This window comes from Trachemys scripta, chromosome 3, assembly GCF_013100865.1.
Source record: "Trachemys scripta elegans isolate TJP31775 chromosome 3, CAS_Tse_1.0, whole genome shotgun sequence".
NCBI lineage: Eukaryota > Metazoa > Chordata > Testudines > Emydidae > Trachemys > Trachemys scripta.
This window is the reverse complement of record NC_048300.1, coordinates 7,637,067-7,658,809: the sequence shown is the minus strand read 5'-3', so window position 1 is coordinate 7,658,809 and position 21,743 is coordinate 7,637,067. Positions and strand designations below refer to the sequence as shown.

The following is a 21,743-nucleotide window of genomic DNA, read 5'->3' as shown; positions in this document are numbered from 1 at the left end:
GATACATTTTAATCAAGTCCAGGAAATTATATACATTAAGAAGTGCAAACATGAAGTTTTTTCTCTAGCTTCTGTATTTTCACATGTGCAGAAATATTGTGTAGGCTCCATACCTGGCTGGCTCACCTTATATGGATAGTATTTTAAATGCTGGGAGGAAGTGCCCCATGTAATGTAAAAAAAATCTTCCTCTACTTGCCAAGAAGGGATGGATAATAACGTTCACATGAGTGGGCTGATGAGTCGTCACGATGACGAAGCTACAAGGACATCAACTTCAGAAGGGCTGGAGGAGGGTGAGGTGGAAGGGGAGACTCTCCTGATTGTTGAATCTGAGGATCAGGCTTCAGTGGATTTATCCCATGACCAGAGTGGGGACTCCTTGAACAGTGATGAGGGGGATGCATCCTGGATGGAGGAGATGTCCTATTACTGTGAGAAGTGTCAGAAGTGGATACCAGCAAGTAAGAATCAAGATTTTCCTCTGTTATCTTTGTCACTTTCCTTTTCTGGGTTTACTTGTTCTTTTCCTCCCAGAAAATAATGCTTGTTTTTTTCCTGAATGTATGGGAGGCAGGGATGCCTGATGGATAGAGCACTGGTCTGGGACTCAGGAGATCTGGGTTATATTCCCAGCTCTGCCACTGGCCTGCTGTGTGACCTTGGGCAAGTCAGTTCCCCTCTCTGTGCCTCAGTTTCCCCATCTGTAAAACAGGGACAATGACAATTCCTTTGTAAAGATCTACCAATGAAAAGTGCTACAGAAGAGCTAACTATTATTATTTTCCTGATTGCTTTGTCATTTCAGTGGGATGTATGCATAAATTTCAGCCTTCTGTATATAAGAATGGTTCTGTGGTATCCTGAACTTAGATTAGCATTCGCAGAACAATATAAAACCAGTAGCAGCAGCCCTGGGAAGAAGGTATTTTGTGCTAAATAGCTAAAATGATCTTTCCAATATCTCAATTTAACATTAAATAAACTCTTTTAGCTTTCTTCATATTCTAGTACAGCAGTTTTTCCTTTCCAAAATCAAGATCTACCTGAACACTGTTCATTTTGTGGCAGGAAATACTGAATTCTTCTGGCTTGCTCCACACCTGTCAGTTAGTTCAACTGCCCGGTTTGCCAAAAGCTGTAGCGTGAAATCCTTTCTCCAGTGAAGTCATTGGGAGTTTTGCCCTTGACTTTACTGGAGCGAGGATTTCACATTTGGTGTTCAGTAGGAAGAAGTTAAAGGGACACAGTCAACTTGAAATCTAGTCTACTTAGGTACGACACCTGATCCTGTGTCCTTTTGCCAGTGTTTACAATCAGTTTTTTATGTTTAATTTTTTTTTTCTGTCTTCTGTTGCTGTTTGAAAGACCCATACAAGGGAAATCGATCACCAGAATGATCAGTGAAAATGACTCGACACCAAGTGCTGTCAAATGCACAATGTAAAACTGAAAAAAATGGAAATATGTTTTTTCTAATCTCTTTCAGTTAGTGTTTCAATTACAGTCTGAGAAAGGTACTGAGTGTGTCAGTGTCAGTACCTTTCCCAGACCTGAAGAAGAGCTCTGTGTAGCTCGAAAGCTTGTCTTTCTCATCAACAGAAGTTGGTCCAATAAAAGATATCTCACACACTTTGTCTCTCTAATATCCTGGGACTGACTTGGCTCCAATAACACTGCATGTATTAAAATCTTTGCCTTTTTACATGTATTCAAGTATTAGATAGGAAAGCCCATCTTTAATGTGTGGTTGTTTTCTATTGATCCCTTGTTGACTTCTGTAACTGTAAATTAAGCATCACACCGAGTTTCTATACTTCTGTTATGGAATTATCAGGGTTGCTGATCTCTTGCTCAGTGGATAAACACTGTTCTGAATGCAAATTTACTTTGCTCCATTTTTCCTATAAAAGGACTGAGGCATATCCCTTTTGCTTGTTTGTTTTAGGTCAGCTGAGAGAACAACTCAGCTACCTCAAGGGAGATAACTTTTTCAGGTTTACTTGCTCTGATTGTTCAGAAGATGGGAAGGAGCAGTTTGAACGGCTGAGACTAACCTGGCAGCAAGTAAGTAAAAGCATTCACTCAGGCATAAAACCAACAAGACCCTCAAAAGTTGCTGTGTGTACAATATACATAACACCTAGAAATTTGGAGTCAGTCACAGGTGGTGAAGAAATTTACCTATGAGTTTTTTTGTGGATTGCTATGTACCTGCTTATCAGGAAGTGGGACTTTTGTGAGCAAATTGAAAAAATCATCTTAACATGTTGTAAAAAAGCCAAATTCCCCATTTTTCATCAATACTCTGCATTGCTCAATACAACTGTACACAATTTTAGAAAAGCAAAGAGAATGCGATTTAGCTGCTGTGCATTTAACAATTTTTTGGCATATGGGCATTGTTGGAAAAGTAATACAGCAAAACACAAAATGTCCAGTAAATTCTTGGAATGTTTTGGGCACAACTTTTTGTTTCAGAAAACAGAGGGAGTAACCAGGGGGCAGCCATTTTAAATTTGATTCTAACAGGGAGGAATTGGTTGCGAATCTGCTGGTGAAAGGCAGTTTGGGTGAAAGGGATCATGAAATGATAGTATTCATGATTCTAAGGAAAGGAAGAAGTGAGAGGCACAGAGTAAGAACAAACTCAGAGAACTGGTAGGTAACGTCTCATGAGAAAAAAATTCTAAAGGAAAAAGGAATTCAGGAGAGCTGGTAGTTTCTCAGAGACAATATTAACATGACAACAGCAAACTATCCTGCTGTGAAGGATAGGAAGAATAGTAATAGGCCAAATATGGCTGCCTCAGGGAGGTCTTTAATGACCTGAAAATCAAAAAGGAATCAGTCAAAAAGTTGAAACATGGACAGATAGTTAAGGATGAGTACAAAGGAATAGCATAAGCAGATAGGGACAAAATCAGAAAGGCTAAGGAACACAAACTGAGGTACATCTAGCAAGGGACGTAAAAGGCAATAAGGAGAAGTTCTATAAATATATTAGGAACAAGAGAAAGATGAAGGACAGTGTAGGTTCACTACTTAACAGGGAAGGATAGCTAATAAAGGATGACAGCCAAGCAGGCTGAGATGTTTTAATGCCTATTTTGCTTCAGTCTTCACTAAAAAGATTAATTGTGACCAGATGCTTAATACTGTTTAACAAGGGGGAAGTAACACAAGGCAGAATAGGGAAAGTGCAGGTTAAAGAATATTTAGATAAATTAGATGTATTCAAATCAGTGGGATACTAGGGTACTTAAGGAACTAGCTGAAGCAATTTTGGAATTATTAGCGATTATCGTGGAGAACTCATGAAGGGTCAGGTCCTAGAGGACTGGAAAAGGCAAATATAATACCTGTCTTTAAAAAGGAGAACAAAGAGGATCCCGGGAATTAGGGACCAGTCAGCCTAACTTTGATACCTGGAAAGATATCGGAGCAAATTATTAAACAATCAGTCTGTAAGCACCTAGAGGATAATAGGGTAATAAATAAAAGCCAGCATGGATTTGGCAAGAACAAATCATGCCAAACTAACCAAATTTGCTTCTTTGACAGGGCTAGTGGATGAGGGAAGCAGTAGACATGATATATGTTTATTTTAGTAAGACTTTTGACAGTCTCACAAGACATTTTCATTAGCAAACTAGGGAAATGTGGGCTAGATGATATTACTATAAGGTAGGTGCACTTATTGAAAAAACATACTGAAAGAGTAGTTATCTGTGGTTCGCTGTCAAACTGGGAAGACGTATCTATGAGGTCCCACAGGGGTCCGTCTAGATCTCGTACAGTGCAGTATTTACAATAAAGACTGGAATAATGGAGTGGAGAATGTGCTTATAAAATAGGCAGGTGTCACCAAACTGGGAGAAGTTGCTAGCATTTTGGAGGACAGGATTAGAATTCAAAATGACCTTGATAAATTGGAGAATTGGTCTGAGATCAACAAGATAAAAAATTCAGTAAAGAGAAGTGCAAAATGTTACGCTTAGGGAAAAAAAAAATTAAAGGCACAATTACAGAATGGGGAATAACTGGCTAGGCGATAGTACTGTTGAAAAGAATCTGAAGGTTATAGTGAATCACAAACCAACAATGTGATGCGTTTGTTTAAAAAAAAAAAAAAAAAAAGGGCATATATAATTCTGTGGTGTATTCACAGGAATGTGGTATGTAAGACATAAGAGGTAATTGTCCTGCTCAGCTCGGCACTGGTGAGGCGACAGCTGGAGTATTGTGTCCAGTTCTGGGTGCCATGCTTTAAAAAAAAAGATGTGGACAAACTAGAGAGAGTCCAGAGGAGAGCAACACAAATGGTAAAATATATTTAAAAAACCCCTGACTTATGCAGAAAGGTTAAAAAATTGGGCATGTTTAGTCTCAAGAAAAGAGGACAGGGGAAATTGATAACAGTCCTCAAATACATTAAGGGCTGTTATAAAGAGAAGGGTGATCAATTTTTCTCCATGTTCACCGAAGGTCGAACAAGAAGTAATGGGCTTAATCTGCAGCCAGGGAGATTTAGGTTAGATATTAGGAGAAACTTTCTAAGTGTAAGGATAGTTAAGTACTGGGTAGATTAGCTAAAGAGATTGTGGAATCCCTATCATTGAAGTTTTAAAGAACAGGTTAGACAAATACCTGTCCAAGGTGGTCTAGCTATACTTGGTCCTGCTTTTGGGAATGGACTACCTGATGACTTCTCGAGGTCCCTTCCAGATCTATGATTCTTTCATTTGGCTATGATTTAAAGCCAGTGGAATACCTGTGTACAAGCCAAACGGCTGTTGGGTCCCTGAAAATAAAGAAATCTCTGCTCCATACAGCTCAGAAAAGCTCCAGATTGGCTGCATGCATATTAGTAATAGTCTTTGTTGGGATTTACTGTTTTAGCCAGTCATGAAACCGCAACCCCAAATAATCTCTGATTTATGTAGCAGTAACTTTGGCCCTACAGTGACATTTCTCTGAAGGATTCCTTGCATGATATTCAGCTTAGTTTTGATTACAGTTGCAATCAGGAGTCCCAGCTGTCCTCATTGCAGGACTTCAAGAGCTTAGTAAATCTGACAGACATTAAGGTGTTTCCCCAGTTCACTTCCTTGTTTAGGCAAGGTTGGGATATTCACTCAGCTGGAATAGGACTGAGTCTGACTGAGGTACATCATCTGAGTATAACGGTTAGAATGTTTGTCAATTACGGAAACGGAAGAGAAGAATTTAGTCAACTTAGACATGCTGCCACAAATCCATATATTCATCGCAGAATGGTGAATCTGATTCAGTGGTGGCAGCTGCTGTGTTCAGCGTTCTTTATTTCAGATACAGGATGCCGGTGCTGTGGTGCTGAGGCCTATGTTTGTGCCCTCAGGGCAGTAGTGATGCTCTGTCTCAGCATGGATCATTAGAAATGTCCACTGTCCGTTGCTGCTGCTCATGGGCCCAACGTTTTGTGTGTGCCATCTTCTAAATGAAGTTAATAATAATACTCGATGCCCCAGAGCACTAGAGCTGCTTTGTGCTACTCCAGCTGGCACTAAGCAGACTCACAGGTGGCAGATCCAGCCACTTGAGGATTTGTCCTCCTTTGGGCGGCTTAGAGCTTCTGTAGTACCTTCTACGTCACCCTCTTCTAGCAGCCAGCATGGGCGTATGGCTTGGTGAAAGGGGCTGTAGTCAGGGCATCTTGACACCCCCGTGATCCTCAGCAATCCCTGGATCCAGAAAAGCCTCTAGGGATCATTGGCTGCAGGTGGAAGATAGACCAGCCTGACAGCCGAATTTATGTCGGGGATTGGGCTGGTGCCAGGAAAGCATAGGATCTTGGGGATGCATAGGTGCCCCCCCCTCACCTCTCCTACTCCAAACGTGCACTGAGCTTAGCTTGGCCAGTCCGGAGATTCTGGTCCAATAAACGCTACTAGCATTAGACTACATCGGTTTCTAGAATAGAGGAAGAAGAGTGACAAAGGGGAGAGAGAGAAAGTCAGAGGTGACAAGGAAGAAAGACTAGAGAAGACAAAGAAAATGCACCTTCTCAGAGACAGTTTAGACAAGAAGCAGTGTCTCCAGGATAGCCAAGTCTGGTGTTGGGAAGTGGCAGAATCACCTTAGCTGGCATATGAAAAAACCCAGATTCCTTGATCTTAAGGTGAGAAGGGACTATCATGACCATCTAATTTCACCTATTGAAAGGAGCAGTGTTTTTAAAATTCTGACCTGTGTTTTGTCATTGGAACACTGTCCCACCTAGCTGTTTCTGCAATGACCCTGGGTTCAGTGTGTACATTTCTAGAGCAGCAGTATCAAACATGGAAAGGATTTTTGGAAAAAAAAACTAGCGAGTATATGTATTCTCCCATTAGCATTAGTGGGAGCAAGCCTAGAAACCCACAGTACTTGCTTAGGAGACCATCTCCTGCCAAAGTAGGTTCCAGAGCCCTAAGAAAGAAGAGAATAAGTCTCTGTAGGAGACCGCCTTCAAGTGAGTTGAGTGGTTGACAGCAGGAGCTCCAAATCCATCTGCACCATTAATATTTGTACTCCAGGCTGAAATGGTTCAGTGTAATTGACAGTTTGTCCTCTTAGATTTATTCACAAACAAGCCTGATTTCCAAAACTGTGCTTTAATTTAGGCTCTTAGTGAGTCAATTGAGTTTGTCTGTGATGTATGTAAATGTGCTCTGAAAGGACTGTGTTCAATAAAGACAAAGCAAAAGCAGAGTGATCCATGATCTGCTTTTACTGGATTCTAAGTGGAAATAAGACATTAAGCAAATAACACCCAAAGAGTCTGTCCTTGTGCACACATTTGTACAGGATTAGCAAACTGGAGCATTTGCTACCCATCTTTTCTGGAGAGAAAAGACATTGTGTCCCCAATCTGGATCCTCAACCCTGATATAGTTCCTTTAGGCCACTCAGGCTGTACAAAGGGGCTGTAAAGCAGCATCACCAGATAGCTGAGGATTCCCCTGGCATGAGAGGGTCCCTGGGTGAGTAAAGCAGGTGAGCGTGACAAACAATAGGAAGGAAGGAAGGATGAGTACAGGTAACAAGATCATGGGTTACATAGATGGGCTGTGTGGTTGTGAATCAATTGGAAGCTTTGCATAAATAGGTAAAATCAGCAAAGAGTGGAGGGGTGTTTCTCCACCAGACAAAATGGTAAGGGACCAGTTGAATCCATTCCCTTTTGTGTTCCAGGTTGTCATGCTGGCAATGTACAACCTGTCTCTGGAAGGAACTGGCCGTCAAGGATACTTCAGATGGAAAGAAGATATTTGTGCTTTTATTGAGAAACACTGGACTTTCCTATTAGGGAACAGGTAAAGCCAATATTTCCCTGAAACTCAGAATAGAGATCAGAGAGGGAAGAAATTGTGTTGCTCAGTTGGAAACAGGAATCCCAGGTTATTCAGAGATTTCTCTCTTTATTCAATTCAGGGCGGACAAGAAGGAAGAAAGTGGAGGGTTTGACCTGCAGAGCTCAAACAGGGATATGAAGGGATTTCTCAGGAAAAAAACCTGTTACACAGTGAAAGAGAGTTAGTGTTGTACAGAACTGGACACAGAGCTTTGTACTTTTGGGGGAATTTCCCAGCTTCCTTTCAGTATAACCCTCCAAAATCGTAACCCTAAAATCTCAATTGCCTCTGAACACACAGGGCCTAATTCTACCCTCATTTATGCAGGTGTAAATAAGGGAGAACACCATCACAATGAATAGAATTACACTGACACAAAACTGATGTGAGATCAGAACCCCCAGAGAAAGAAATTCATTTTTCCTATTTCTATTTTGGATCTTTTCTTAATGAAATCTCTTGTTTACTATCTACTACAAAATATTGTGACACTGGTATTTTTCAGAGTCTATGTAGGGCCCTACCAAATTCACGGCCATGAAAAATGCGTCATGGACCATGAAATCTGGTCTTTTGTGTGCTTTTACCCTATACTATACAGATTTCATGGGGGAGACCAGTGTTTCTCAAATTGGGAGTCCTGATCCAAAAGGGAGTGACGGGGGGGTCGCAAGGTTATTTTGGGGGGGGGTCGCAATATTGCTACCCTCACTTCTGCACAGCCTTCAGAGCTGGGCAGCTGGAGAGCAGCAGCTGTTGGCCAAGCGCCCAGCTCTGAAGGGAGCACCCCACCAGTAGCAGCGCAGAAGTAAGGGTGGCAATACCATACCATGCCATCCTTACTTCTGCACTGCTGGTGGTGGTGGCGCGGCCTTCAGAGCTGGGATCCCAGTCAGCAGCTGCCTCTCTCCAACTGCCCAGCTCTGAAGGCAGTGTCACAAGCAGCAGCACAGAAGTAAGGGTAGCAGTACCACAACACCCCCCCCCCAACACACACAATAATCTTGTGACCACCCCCCTTTGTCCCTCTCTGGATTCCCACCCCCTCCTTATCAATGGAAAGACACCAGGTTAAAGATGGATTCCAGTTCAAGTGACATGATCACATGTCCCTGTAAGACTTCAAGCCTTCATTCCTCCCAGCCTGACTCACAGGAAGGCTTGCCTGCAAACAGAGCCATCAATAGTCAATTGCCCTGGTTGATGGGAGCCATCAAGATTCCAAACCACCATTAATGACCCACATTTTGCATAATTACAATAGGCTCTCAGAGTTATATTTCATATTTCTAGTTTCAGATACAAGAGTGATACATTTATACAAATAGGATGACCACACTCAGTAGTTTATAAGCTTTGTAATGATAGACTTACAAGAGACCTTTTGCATGAAGCATATTCCAGTTACATTATATTCACTCATTAGCATATATTTATAAAATCCTATAGAGTGCAATGTCACAAGGGGGAAGATGTCAAGTGACACCTTCTTACTCAGGAGATCTCTCCCTTCTCTCTCTCTCCCCCCCTTCCAATCCTCCTCCCGCATGTATCCTGAGTCCTATCTACTGACTTTAACAACAGAGTAAGTTTTTACTCTTCTTAGCACTGTTAAGTTAGCACAGCTACTGGAGAGTGAGCTGGATTCTGTTCTGGCTCTTGTATCGTCACTAGAACTGTTGATTGACACCCAACTGCAGAAGCTTTATGGTTGGGGATGTGAAAGCCTGAATCAACAAAGCACCAGCAGTTAGGAAAACCATCCCTTTACTAGTAAACTCAGCAGATTTGATATTGTGAGTCCCTGAGAGAGAATCGAAATGGAATCACTTTTCAGAGCAGAATCTAGCTGGGTCTTGGAACTTGGTGGCCCAGATTCCAGCTGGAAATCACCCAGTGGAAATCAGAAAGAGTAGCATTGCTGAAATGCTTTAAGCCTGGAGGCCAAGTGAACTATTACATCAGAGTAAATGGCACAAGCACCCCCCTAGTCTTTTTGGTGAAGGAGAATTAAGTCCAACTAAAATGTTCTTGGTGTCTCTCATTTTTCCCCTCTCTTGATTTAGGAAGAAGACTTCAACTTGGTGGAGCACTGTTGCTGGCTGTCTTTCTGTAGGGAGCCCCTTGTTTTTCCGCTCAGGGGCACAGGAATTTGGAGAACCAGGATGGTGGAAACTTGTTCACAATAAGCCTCCTACGATGAAACCTGAAGCAGAGAAGCTCTCTGCATCTGCACTGAAAGCAAAAGGTAACTGTTCTGATGACAACACATAGTGTGTTAGTCAGGCCCGAATTGACAGTGTTTAAAGGTATGAGATGACGCTTATTTTAAATGGCACAGCTGTGGATGGGGTTACAGGGCCTGATTCTGCTCTCATTTGCACTTGTTTTACACTGGTGTAAATCCACTGACTTCAGAAGAGTTTCTCCAGATTTATACCAGTGTGAGAAGAGGCCCAGAGTATTTTATACCCTCTTTGTAGTGTACATAAATGTATTGTCATTTAAATGATCCAAGTGCTTTTGTATTTTGTATTGCTTTCCTGTCTCTGTAATTATCACATGTTACCTTGCTGTTCTCTTTTTAAAGCATCTTTTGTCGGTTTAGTCACATGGAGTGAAATTCACTCCTGTGCAAAGGGCCAGTATCGGACTTCAGGGGTGCTTAACCTTTATCCTGGATGCTCTGCACAGGGGAGAATTTCAGCCATGGTTTGAAGGCCCTTCTTGAAAGACTACCATCAAAACTTGCTCACGTGGATACAAATGATGAGTAAAGAGGCATTGAAAGCTCAGTGCCTTTAAGAATAAACAAGCTATTTATTCTCTAGCAGCTTCAAAACCACCTCTGGATCCCATCATTACAGTGGAGGGGCTGAGGAAGCGGGTGAGCCGCAATCCTGTAGAGTCAGCAATGGAGCTGAAGGAGAAGAGGTCTCGCACTCAAGAAGCCAAGGACATTAGGAGAGCCCAGAAGGAGGCAGCTGGCTTCCTGGACCGAAGCACCTCTTCCACTCCTGTCAAATTCACCAGCCGAGGCCGTCGCCCTGACATGGTCCTTGAGAAGGGAGAGGTGATTGACTTCTCATCTTTGAGCTCCTCGGATCGAACTCCTCTGACAAGCCCATCTCCTTCCCCATCTCTGGACTTCTCTGCTCCTGGGACGCCAGCTTCCCATTCAGCTACTCCCAGCCTGCTCTCAGAAGCAGATCTCATCCCGGATGTAATGCCGCCACAGGCCTTGTTCCATGGTAAGAGATGCCATGTGTTTTGTTTAATAGGAAGTGACAAGCAGTTTCTAACAATAGGGTTGACATAGTTACCTTGACAAAAGAATAACCTGTTTGCTTTACTTCAAGGCATGATGGAAAATGACTGGCAAAGCGCAGTTTTCTTCCTAATTACATGACGATCTAAATTAGATTTTCACAGACAGATGTAGTCATAGATTCTAAGGCAGGAAGGGACCACTTGGTCATCTAGTGTGACATCTTTTATAACACAGGGCAGACAATTTCACCCAGTAATTCCTGCATAAAACAGTATGACAGGTAATAGTGTTGCAGTGTCAGGTCAAGGCAGAATTAGAGAGCTCTCTTAAAGGAAGGAGTCTTTCACATCAGTAAAGTATTGAGGTTTTTGTTTGTTTGTTTCCTAGTGCTTTCATTTGTCTGAGTACAGACATGTAACATTCCCAAATCAAAGAGATGAATTCTGGGTCAGGTTGTGAGATGCTTACTGAAGCAGAATAGTACTTTACACCATGAGTAGTCCATTGAAATGAATAGGGGGAACACATGGAATAAGCACTACTCACTGTAAGTAAGGACATCACATCAGCTTTGCTCCATTAACTTAAGTGGAACTTGTCCAATTTACACCAGCTGAACATCTGGCTGGTAATCCGTAAGGCTTCAGCTCCACTCTGCCATTTTATTGCATCAGTTGTCATGCCCTTAAGGAATTTTTAAGGAAGCCATTAACTAAAGAACAATTCTAAAAAGCGTTCCTTTAAAATAGAAAAAAAAAAAGTCTAAATTTTGAAAGGACTGTTGATTTTGGTTGCCCCAATTTTAAGGGGCCAAACTGTGAGACATTTTAAAGGGACCTTAAATGGCAGATGCTTGGCATTTCCTGAAATCAGGCTCCTTTAAGATTTCTCAAGTTGGGCATCCAAAATCACTAGTCGCTTTTGAAAATGTAGGCCCAGGAGTGTATGACTGGCAGGATATGACAGGTAAACGCCACATTATCTTTCCTTCACACTTAAGCCACAAACCCCCTAGGCTGATGTTCTTTCTATGCTGGGTTTGCATTTGCATGTGTCTACTGCGTTATTTTGGTCTTCTGTACAGATGATGAAGAGATGGAAGGAGATGGAGTCATAGATCCAGGAATAGAGTACATTCCCCCTCCTAGTGGGCCAATGGGTGCTGGGCCTATGATAGTGAGCAGAAAGAAAGTGAAAACGCCGGAGCAGATCAAGCAAGAGGTGGAGAGTGAAGAAGAGAAAGCAGAGAGGATGGAAGGTGATAGCGAAGACCCTGAAGATTCAAATTCATCCCTACAGGCCAGGGGGCGAGACAAGAGGAAGCCACAGGTGGAGAAGGACAGTAAGCCCAAAGCTTCCAAGTACACATCTGTTAGCATCTATGAGGAAAAGCTGCTTCTGAAGAGGCTGGAGGCCTGTCCCAATGCCGTGAGCATGACCCCAGAGGCCCGGAGGTTGAGGCGCAAGCTGATAGTCCGGCAGGCCAAGAGGGAAAGGGGACTGCCACTCTTTGACTTGGACCAGGTTGTGAATGCTGCTCTGCTCTTGGTTGATGGGATCTATGGAGCCAAAGAAAGAGGCATTTCCAGGCTGCCAGCAGGGCATGCAACATACAGAACAACTAGCCAGGACTTCAGAATCCTGGACAGGTACCAGGTGAGTGCTTTCAATTCCAAGTTAGTTCCTGGGGCCAGCTGTATCAGGGTTTCTGTTGTAGGCAGTAGACATCAAACTGAAGAAGCCTGACTGCCAAAGTAAAAAGGATTACAAGAATGAACTTAATTTTTTAAAGGACTTGTATCCACACCAACACATTTCCCAGCTCCATTTTACAGTTGGGTAATACTCTATAACAGGGGTAGGCAACCTATGGCATGCGTGCCGAAGGCGGCACGCGAGCTGATTTTCAGTGGCACGCACACTGCCCGGGTCCTGGCCACTGGTCCGGGGGGCTCTGCATTTTAATTTAATTTTAAATGAAGCTTCTTAAACATTTTAAAAACCTTATTTACTTTACATACAACAATAGTTTAATTATATATTATAGACTTATAGAAAGAGACCTTCTAAAAACATTAAAATGTATTACTGGCACGCGAAACCTTAAATTAGAGTGAATAAATGAGGACTCGGCACACCACTTTTGAAAGGTTGCCGACCCCTACTCTATAAAATACAAACACGTGTAGATGCCACCATTGCTAAGTTCCAGTTGCTCAAGATCATTCTACACTCAAACACTATCGTGATGGAGCCTGTGTAAGTACCTTGACAAATTGCATTACTTTCTTGCCATCCAGGAACTTGGGCACTCCCAAGATGACAGTGGGTGATGGGTGCACTCAGAACTTTGCAGGATCAGGCTTTGAAATTGGGGGGGAGCTGTGGAGTCACTATGGACAGGAGCATTGAAATGTAGGTACCAGACGCCCTGGTTGGACAGGTGGAAACCCTGACTGTGAGAATCTTTTTCCCTTCTGTAGCTTTGGGTTCCAAACATTAGGCTGCTGGGCAGCTCCCTTGACATGACCGTTTATTTTTGTCTTGCCTTGTAGACTACACTGCCTGCTATGAAGGGATATAGGCACCAGACAACAAAATTTCTGTACCGACTGGTAGGCTCAGAAGACTTGTTGACAGACCACAGCATCGTCAGTCCCTACACGTCTCGCGTCCTGAAACCTTACATCAGGTACGGACCCCTAGAGTCTGAATCTCACTTCTGTCATTCTCTGCTCTGCTTAGGGGCAGGCTGGCACAGGGTGCTCGGGATTGCAAACGCATCCTGGCTTCTGTGCATAGCTTGTATTTTTGCCTGGTTGGGCGCAAATTTCCACATGAACGAATGGAACACAACATCCTCTTGTAGCACTTGTAGTCTATCAGAGGAATATTTCCTGTGCAACAAACATTTAGCAGCAATGGCAGTTATTGTTACCAACTTGTCTTTCATATTGTTGACTGTTTTTGTGATACTTGCAGGCGTGACCATGAGACCAAGCCTCCTAAACTCCAGCTGCTGGCAGAAATCTGTGCCCATCCACACAAGAACGATCCTGACTGGAAGGCTGAGCCTGAAGCACCCATCGATTACTGCTATGTTCGCCCGAACCACATCCCCACTATCAACTCCATGTGCCATGAATTCTTCTGGCCTGGTAGGATTCCCTCAGTACTTGGTTTTCTAGGAAAGAAAAGGTTTGGTTTCAAAAATGATTTTTGGAGCAGGTCTGTTTTCTCAGTGGGTATTTGTTTGGCTCAGTTATTCTATAAATATTTAAGAGGAATTCTGTCAGACGGTCTGTGCTGGACAGACATGTCAGCCTCTACATTTCTGAGATCAAACAGTACTGGGCAATTGGGCCTTGAGTCAGCAAAGCACTTAAACATGTACTGTGCTTTGAGCATGAGCTAGGACTACTTGCATGCCTAAAGTGAAGCACCCGCTTAAGTGTTTTGCTGAATCAGGGCCTTATCATAGTAAACAGAAGTTTTACCACACACCTGCTTCTAACTGGTGTGAGAAGAAAGTTTCTTCCCAGTAAGCACAAGGCCTCAATACACTGGACTGGAACTCAGGAGATCTGGGAAGGATTCCTGGCTCTGCCACATGTCTCTATGTGACCATGGGCAAAGTCCCCTTTGGTAAAATAGGGATCTAGCATTTGTCTGTGTTGCTTTATTTATTTATTTTTTTATTGTAAGTTCCTTGGGGCAGGGGCTGTCTCTTACTATGTGCATGTCACCGTGCAACCCTGATCTTGGGTGTGGTTCCTAGGCAGTAGAGACTTAGTAATGATGATCTGCTGTGTGGTTCAGCATCTCTAACACTGCAAACTAAGTTTTTCATAACACACAAGCAGTCCACACCTATATTTTAAAATCAATATTTGCACTACACTTTGGCAGATTATTAGATATTATTTGTATTGCAGTAGCACCATTAAGCCCCAAATCAGGAGTAGATAAGCTGGCAGGTCTTTCTTTACACATGCCACTTTGGAAAGCATGAGACACCCTCTGGTTCTAACAGAAACTGACCACCTTTATCACAACTCTCCCACACACCCCTCCAAATCCCTCAATCCCCCATCCACTCAGTGCTTATCCTTATGGCACAGACAGGAATTTGTGATAAGCACCAAGGCCCAAATACACAAAGTTATTTAGGCTCCTAATGGAAATCCATCTATCTAGTTTTAATCTAGCTAGCTCATGTACGAGAGCACTGAAGCTGCGACGGAGCGGGCTAGCTCTGTGAGTGATTACCCAGGGTTTTGGTCAGCTGCCCTGGCTTCCCTGCTCTGGTACCTGAGCTAATGAGGCTAAAGATAGCGTGGGTATGTGTACCCAAACTACAGTCACACCGGGTGTCAGTTAAAGGTGTGATTTTTCTACTGAAATAGTTATACCAGTACAGCCCCTAGTGTGGATACAATTATACTGGTATAAAGGTGCCTGATACTGATACAAGACCCTCCACGAATAAGGCTTGTCTACATGGGGAAATTATACCAATATGAGGAAGGGTGTGAATTTAAAGTGCTCTAATTATACCAGAGTGACTCCCTATGTGGAGCTGTAGTTATGGCATGAGAGAGGCTTTTTTCTGGTTTAGCTTATGTTGCTTTGATAGCAGTTTAAGCAGTCTAAAAAAGCTACTCATTCTGGAATAAGTGTGTCTAAACTGGGGAGTTATACCAGTATAACGGACAGTGCTTTAACCATACCGGTATAATTATATTACTATAATGGAACAGAGAGTCCATGGGACATGCATCCGAAGAAGTGGGCATTCACCCATGAAAGCTTATGCTCCAATACATCTGTTAGTCTTAAAGATGCCACAGGACCCTCTGTTGCTTTTTACAGATCCAGACTAACACGGCTACCCCTCTGATAGTATAATGGCAACACCTCCCATGTAGATAAGCCCTAAACTGTACTTATGTAAAGCCAGTATACGAGCCATGCTGGGGTTGTACTGCTTTATAACCAGTATAGTCAAAGTCATACAACTTTATGTACAGACAAGCTCTGAGTCATTTCACAGTAGACTGCTGCCCTGAGATAATTAACACTTCTTATCGCCAATTGATTCCTCTCCACCCAGCCCTTTCTCAAGCAAGAGATTGGTTAATTCCACTGTTTGCTCCCTGTGTTCCATGAAGTTTTAAATCTCAGGAATAATACACATTACAGAAAAACCGTATGCCGTTATTCTGTTATTCCACCTTTGCAAATACATCCGTTGTTGGCATTTTCGTGATAGTTTTAATGAGCATTTGAGGAAACATGAAGGGTCTGATTCTTCCTTGCCTTGCATCTTGCTTAGGCATTTCCATCTGTGGAAAATGGGTGTAAAATACTACCAAATTAGAATGGTAATGGCTTACATGTACTGGGCGTTACCTTTGTACAGGTGTAATAGAGAATCTGGACCTTATATTTATTATTCATGATTTCTGTTACCATAGTGCGTAGGAGCCCCAGGCATGGACCAGAACCCCATTGCCCTGAGGACTGTACAGACACTGATCAAGTGCACTGTTCTACTCTGAAAAGTGACTTCAAGGATAAGTCTATTGCCACTCTAATTAAAGTTAGTTAGGAGCTTTGTAAAGGCTCAGATAATTAAAATATTTTGTTACAGTCTAGGAGGGATCAGCAGAGGGTAAATCACAGACATGTGAGGAGTGTCCATACTAGCTTTTACAAAGACTATGTCTTCACTGCAAAAAAAAAAGTTTGGGTTTTTTACATTGAGATAATAAAATCCTTCTGGAGATAAGGCAATATAGTTTTCCCCTTGAGGTAGCTAGTTGAAGTAAATCCCAGGTGGGGGTTGTGGGGCTAATTAACTGGCTATGTTAAGATAAAAACTACAATGTTTTGTCTCCACTAAGATTGTGCATCAAGAAAACTAACGTAAGTTAGTTATCTTGCCATAAAACCACAACTCTTTGCAATGATACATAACCAAAGATACTCACTTCCTCAATTTAACTGATGCAAAAAATCTCTAGTGAATCTAAGCTCAATAAGTCAGATTTAAATCTGGGCAGGATCATTTTAATTTCTGTGCTTCATTTCAAAATCTATGAACCCTTTATTGCATCTGCAGAAAGTCCAGTGTTACCTCTTTTCATGAAGAAGGAAGAGAGGAGGTGGCTTCCTTACACATGGCTTCTTGGGATTCCATGTTGATTGTACCTCCCTGGCTCTAGACCAGATCTGAGCAGTGTACAAGTAAAAATAGTTTTTCAGTCTGCAGCCCTGCAATCTCAGCCTGAGATCTGAAATTCTTTTGGAGTCACACATTGCCAGCAATACAACCCTGTTGATGAGCAAGCCGTAATAGAATCCATTACACTGCCCCACAGCTTTATTGGCTGGGCTGGGCAGAAGTAAAGAGCAGTACAAACACATTTAGGGCCCAGTCCAGCTCTCATTTACACATACAACTTTATTCTTGTGTGTACTTGGGATTGGGCCCTTGATAAATGCAGTAGATGTGGCTCTGAATACCCACAGGAAGATGATCAGTTGGGTAGGAAGATGCCATTTTTGCCATCACTTTTTAGAGCAGAACCACATTTTAAGTTAGTTTTTTTGTCTTTATTTTCATACCATTTGGGTGTGAATCAGTGTTGTTAATTTCTTAGCACTGGCTGCTGTTGAGTCTGTTTTTAAGGATTTTTTTTCTTCTGTACATGGGCTAAATGCTGCTCCCATTGACTTCAACAGTGAGACTTCTGTTTTGGCCCTATTGACTGATAGAATCTTTCTATGCATAGGAGTTTGAAAATGACAACAAAAAGTAGTAGTTGAGCAGGTTCTCCTGAAAAACATGCTTTTTAACAGTCTTTAAGCTGTTAATTTCCCTTAAATTCCATCATGCCCTGACTGTATGATAGTGTATGAACTGTATTGTATTGCATTAACATTTCCCGTTGGTTTGCAGTGCTTTATAGCTGTGCTCTTCTCACACACTGTAGGAATTGATTTGTCAGAATGCCTGCAGTATCCAGACTTCAGCGTTGTTGTCCTTTACAAAAAAGTCATCATTGCATTTGGCTTCATGGTGCCAGACGTGAAATACAATGAAGCTTACATCTCTTTTCTGTTTGTTCACCCTGAGTGGAGAAGAGCGGGGATTGCAACCTTTATGATCTACCATCTTATTCAGGTAGCTGGAAGATCCTTCTCGATAAAGAGCCCAGCATTGTCCCCATTTTTATGTATGAATGCAACAGTGCTGGGTCAATAGCACTTGTTTTTATCCTCTCTCTCTCCCCTTCCCATCCTTTGTTCCCTTGTTTGTGTATTTACATGGGTGATGTGCTACCATGTGTGAATTTTTATTGTGAAAATCATTACACTCGAACAAAATTTTGTAATGAATTCAAAAGGACGTTTTCAAATAGAATAGGCTATGGGGGATTGGATGGCCAGGAGATTAGCCAAGTGATATAGGCCTTGTCTGTATTTGGGTTTGGCTCGGATTCATCCATCAGCAGCCAGTAACTGTTCAGCAGCAACATTGCAAACCACAAGTGTAGAGAAGAAAAGTTGCGATCTGCACTGGATGAGCTAATCCCGGTTTCAAGCAGGGGAAGGCTCAGTCAGTACCAGTTATAGCTTTCCTTACCTAAAATTCAGCTACGCCACTCACTGGCCACTGATGACTTGATCACAAGCAGAGTTAATGCCATAGACTCTCACGTTCAGGGTGCTTGTTCAAATGTCTCTCAGTTTAGGTAAAGAACAAATGTTTGTCGCCTGGATCAAACGTGAGGAATGTCCACATTAGCTTTTACGAACATGTTAACTGCCTTGAGTTCACTGGCATCAGTGAACTCCAGATACAAAAGTCTAGTGAGGACACATCCTTAGAAGAGAGGCCAAAATTCAAATGGGCATGAAAACTGAATTAGGTCTCCTCTATGGCAGAGTTTTGGGCCATTGTGGAAAATTACCACTACTGTTTGCAGGACCTGTAATAAACGATTGACCAAATTCTGCTCCCAGTTACACTGGGATAAAACCGAAATAATGCCATCAAGTTCAATAGAGCTAACGAGGATTTTCACTGGTGTCCCACAAACTGTCTCCAGTGATAACGAGAGATTGCCACTTCCCATTAGGCTTCTGTTTGACTACCATTGATCTGCTCTGTATTTGTGTCTATGGTGGGAGGCAGGTTATATTCAGTTTAAGATGAACTGTTGGCAGTAATATAATCTACAATAGACTATATTCCATCCTCTGATGCAAGCACGGTGCTGTGAATTGTGTGAATGCATTTCCAAAAGTTACACATTTCATTGGGGGCAAGGCTGCATCAAAAATGTCCCTAATTTTGATTGCTTTATTCTGGCCTCATACAGGTGGGAGTCTTATTACTAGCCTCTGAAAACAAGAATTATGTTTTCTTGCAAGCCAAGATCAAATGCTCTGTCATTAAAATTCTTTAATAGCTGTATCCTACTCCTTCCTTGTTCTTACAGTTTGGATGTAATGGATGAAAAATGCTTTCAGAGCATGGCATGAAGGGAGTTCTAAAAGGCAGAAGAATTATTATATTAAACATTATTGGAGAGGTTTTATGAATAATCTGGTTGCTAAATAACAAGGAATCTCCAAGTTAATGTCAGAATTGTCACTTACTATCTGAACCCTAGCTATTTAGCTTCTCAGGCGGTGAGCCCCGGGGGCTGAAGGATGGGAGTGGATCAGGCTGGGATCTACTGGAATTCCAGTGTGACACACCCTTAGGTAACCTAGTGGTGCCAGTGTGATTCTAGCAAGTCTAGGTTTATTTGATGACAGAGATGTGTCCAGTGCCAGAAGCAGAATGCCTGCTCCTTGGCTGTTTTTTTCTTAAGTGTTTGAGATTATTTTTATTAACAATTACACTGAGAAGGAGGTAAGAAAATTGACAAATTACAATCTAGTTTCTGTTCCTGCCCTCAAACTGCTGATTACTCAATCACAAAGGTTTTTGATAAACAGTAGTTCCCATCTGATTTCAGCTGTTGCTGTGTGTTGTAATTTCTCTGTTTCAAGGCCTCTGCTTTTCTCACGTTTCCCTAACTAGTTAAATTCCAGAATTTAAGAGTTTCTTCACCTCCTCCTTTTCCCTGGAGGCGCTCTCATTTTCTGGCTGGTTTTTTCCTTTGGCAGACCTGCATGGGCAAAGATGTTACTCTTCACGTCTCTGCAAGCAACTCCGCTATGCTGCTGTACCAAAAATTTGGATTTAAGACTGAAGAATACATTTTGGATTTTTACGACAAATATTACCCCTTAGATAGCAAGGAGTGCAAGCATGCGTTCTTCCTGAGATTGCGACGATAATATACCACGGATACACAGAGCTCTGTGGAAAACCTGACAGGCTGAATTAAGAGTTGCCATGATTTCAGCTCAGGAGGTTGGCTGTTAGAGTGCAACGATGCCTTTATCACCAACATCAGCAGTGACGTACTGTATGCTTAATGTGCAGTCCGAGATTGATTTATGGCCTCCGTGGGGGTGTCGAGCAACAGGCCTGAGTATAAACTGGGATACAATGGAAGGGGAATTTCCTGCCCTCTTTTTGGAGAGCCCTTTGACAAACAATTTGAGACTTCGAAGGGGCTAGAGGACATTAAATTTCTCAAACCTAAGTGTGTTGCAGTGGTTGTGTGTTCAGTAGGAAGTTTGTGCAGTGCACAATATTCTGTAGCAGGAACAGGATGTCAGGTGTGTTCGTAGCTAGATAATGTTAGATACAAGAGCTGCTAAGTCAACTCTTTGAAATCTTCAAATCCATCCATCAGTTGTTGAAGCTATAGAGCACCCATCCAACCATGGGCCCAGCCTTGCTGGCTCCGACACCCCACTCCCCTATGCCATAGGCACTCTGGCTTGAGGAATCTTAGCACAAGAGGAGAGGCAGTTGAGATTTGAAATCTGATCCTTGCTTTATGGCATTAACCTATTGTAACCTAGCGGGAACAGGGGGCAAAGATGAGGCAGTAACTTTTCTCAGAAAAACCCAGTCTGTGATTGCAAGGCTCTAAATGTTCTTGGGTATGCCAAGAAAAATGTTAAGGCAACAAAAGAAGCAAACACAGGGCTTGTCTCACACTGAGGACCAGTCCTTTTCCTACATAGTTTAGCAACTCCTACTCCCCTTTTACTGCAGGTGAACGGGTAGCTTGACAGATTGTTTTACAGTTTAGCAGATTGTAGATACGGCAGTCTGTGCATCTGGAACATGAACCACACCTTCTGTGTAGTCTTAATGTCAAGGCCACATAGCTGCAGAGAACAGATGTGGTTTTTTTTTAAATCCACCTTGTATACATTTCAGGTGCCTAAGTATGGTAGTTGTTGCCTTAATGGAGTCTGCATTCTAATAGGAGCAGAGAGACAGACACCGTCTCTGTTTCTGTACAGCCAAGGTAAGCCCTCCCTGAAACATATGTAATTGGTACTAGAAAAAACCCGTTTTGAAACCATTTGAGAACTATCTGCCCTGCCATCTGTGCACATTTCCAAATATTTTATGACTGTGTGTGAAAACTTTTGATGTTACTGATGTTAAGAGTTAGCTGTTTCTGGAAAGATCTGTCCTCGAGTGAAATTAAAGACCTTCTCTTGGACATGCCCAGCTGCAGTCATATAGCGTGTTCATTTATTTTTCCACCATTCACTTCTACCGTCTTTCTTTGATGTCATGCAAAATCGAACATGTCCCGCAGAGTATTTTCTGCTATTCCAAAATGACTCATTATGGCCTTGTGGAACTCCCCAATGTGCAGGGGAAACGCGCACCCTGTGACAGCCTTTCATTCATTCATTAGTGCAGCATGTTCTTCGCGGTCTGTACATGGGAGATTCTGTGGCTACACTGCTCCTCACTCCCTCCAGGGCACCATGTACCCCCAGGAGAGCAGGGACAGAGCAACAAGCCAAGCAGGGTGTGTGTGTGGGGGAGGGCTCCTTACACTCGCTTCTATTGCACAACTGCATAAGGGCCATAGAGGATCTTGCCTTAACAGGCCCTTTCCACATTCTCCAGAAGACAGCATAAGAAGTGTTTGATT

General features: G+C 42.5%; 1 protein-coding gene across 2 annotated transcripts; it reads left to right on the top strand.

The window, feature by feature from the left end:
* The first annotated feature begins 191 nt into the window (after positions 1–191).
* On the top strand, positions 192–21,305 carry KAT14 (lysine acetyltransferase 14). Of its 2 annotated transcripts, none has more exons than XM_034764063.1 (10): positions 192–464; positions 1,949–2,067; positions 7,216–7,337; positions 9,443–9,624; positions 10,211–10,627; positions 11,732–12,303; positions 13,203–13,339; positions 13,630–13,805; positions 17,646–17,836; positions 19,834–21,305. In XM_034764063.1, exons 1-10 carry the CDS (start codon positions 209–211, stop codon positions 20,005–20,007), a joined length of 2,346 nt encoding a protein of 781 aa, XP_034619954.1. In that variant the 5' UTR covers positions 192–208; the 3' UTR covers positions 20,008–21,305. The 2 variants fall into 2 exon arrangements, with proteins under 2 accessions (XP_034619954.1, XP_034619953.1); XM_034764062.1 differs by having other exon boundaries at positions 10,208–10,627.
* Positions 21,306–21,743: the final 438 nt, after the last annotated feature.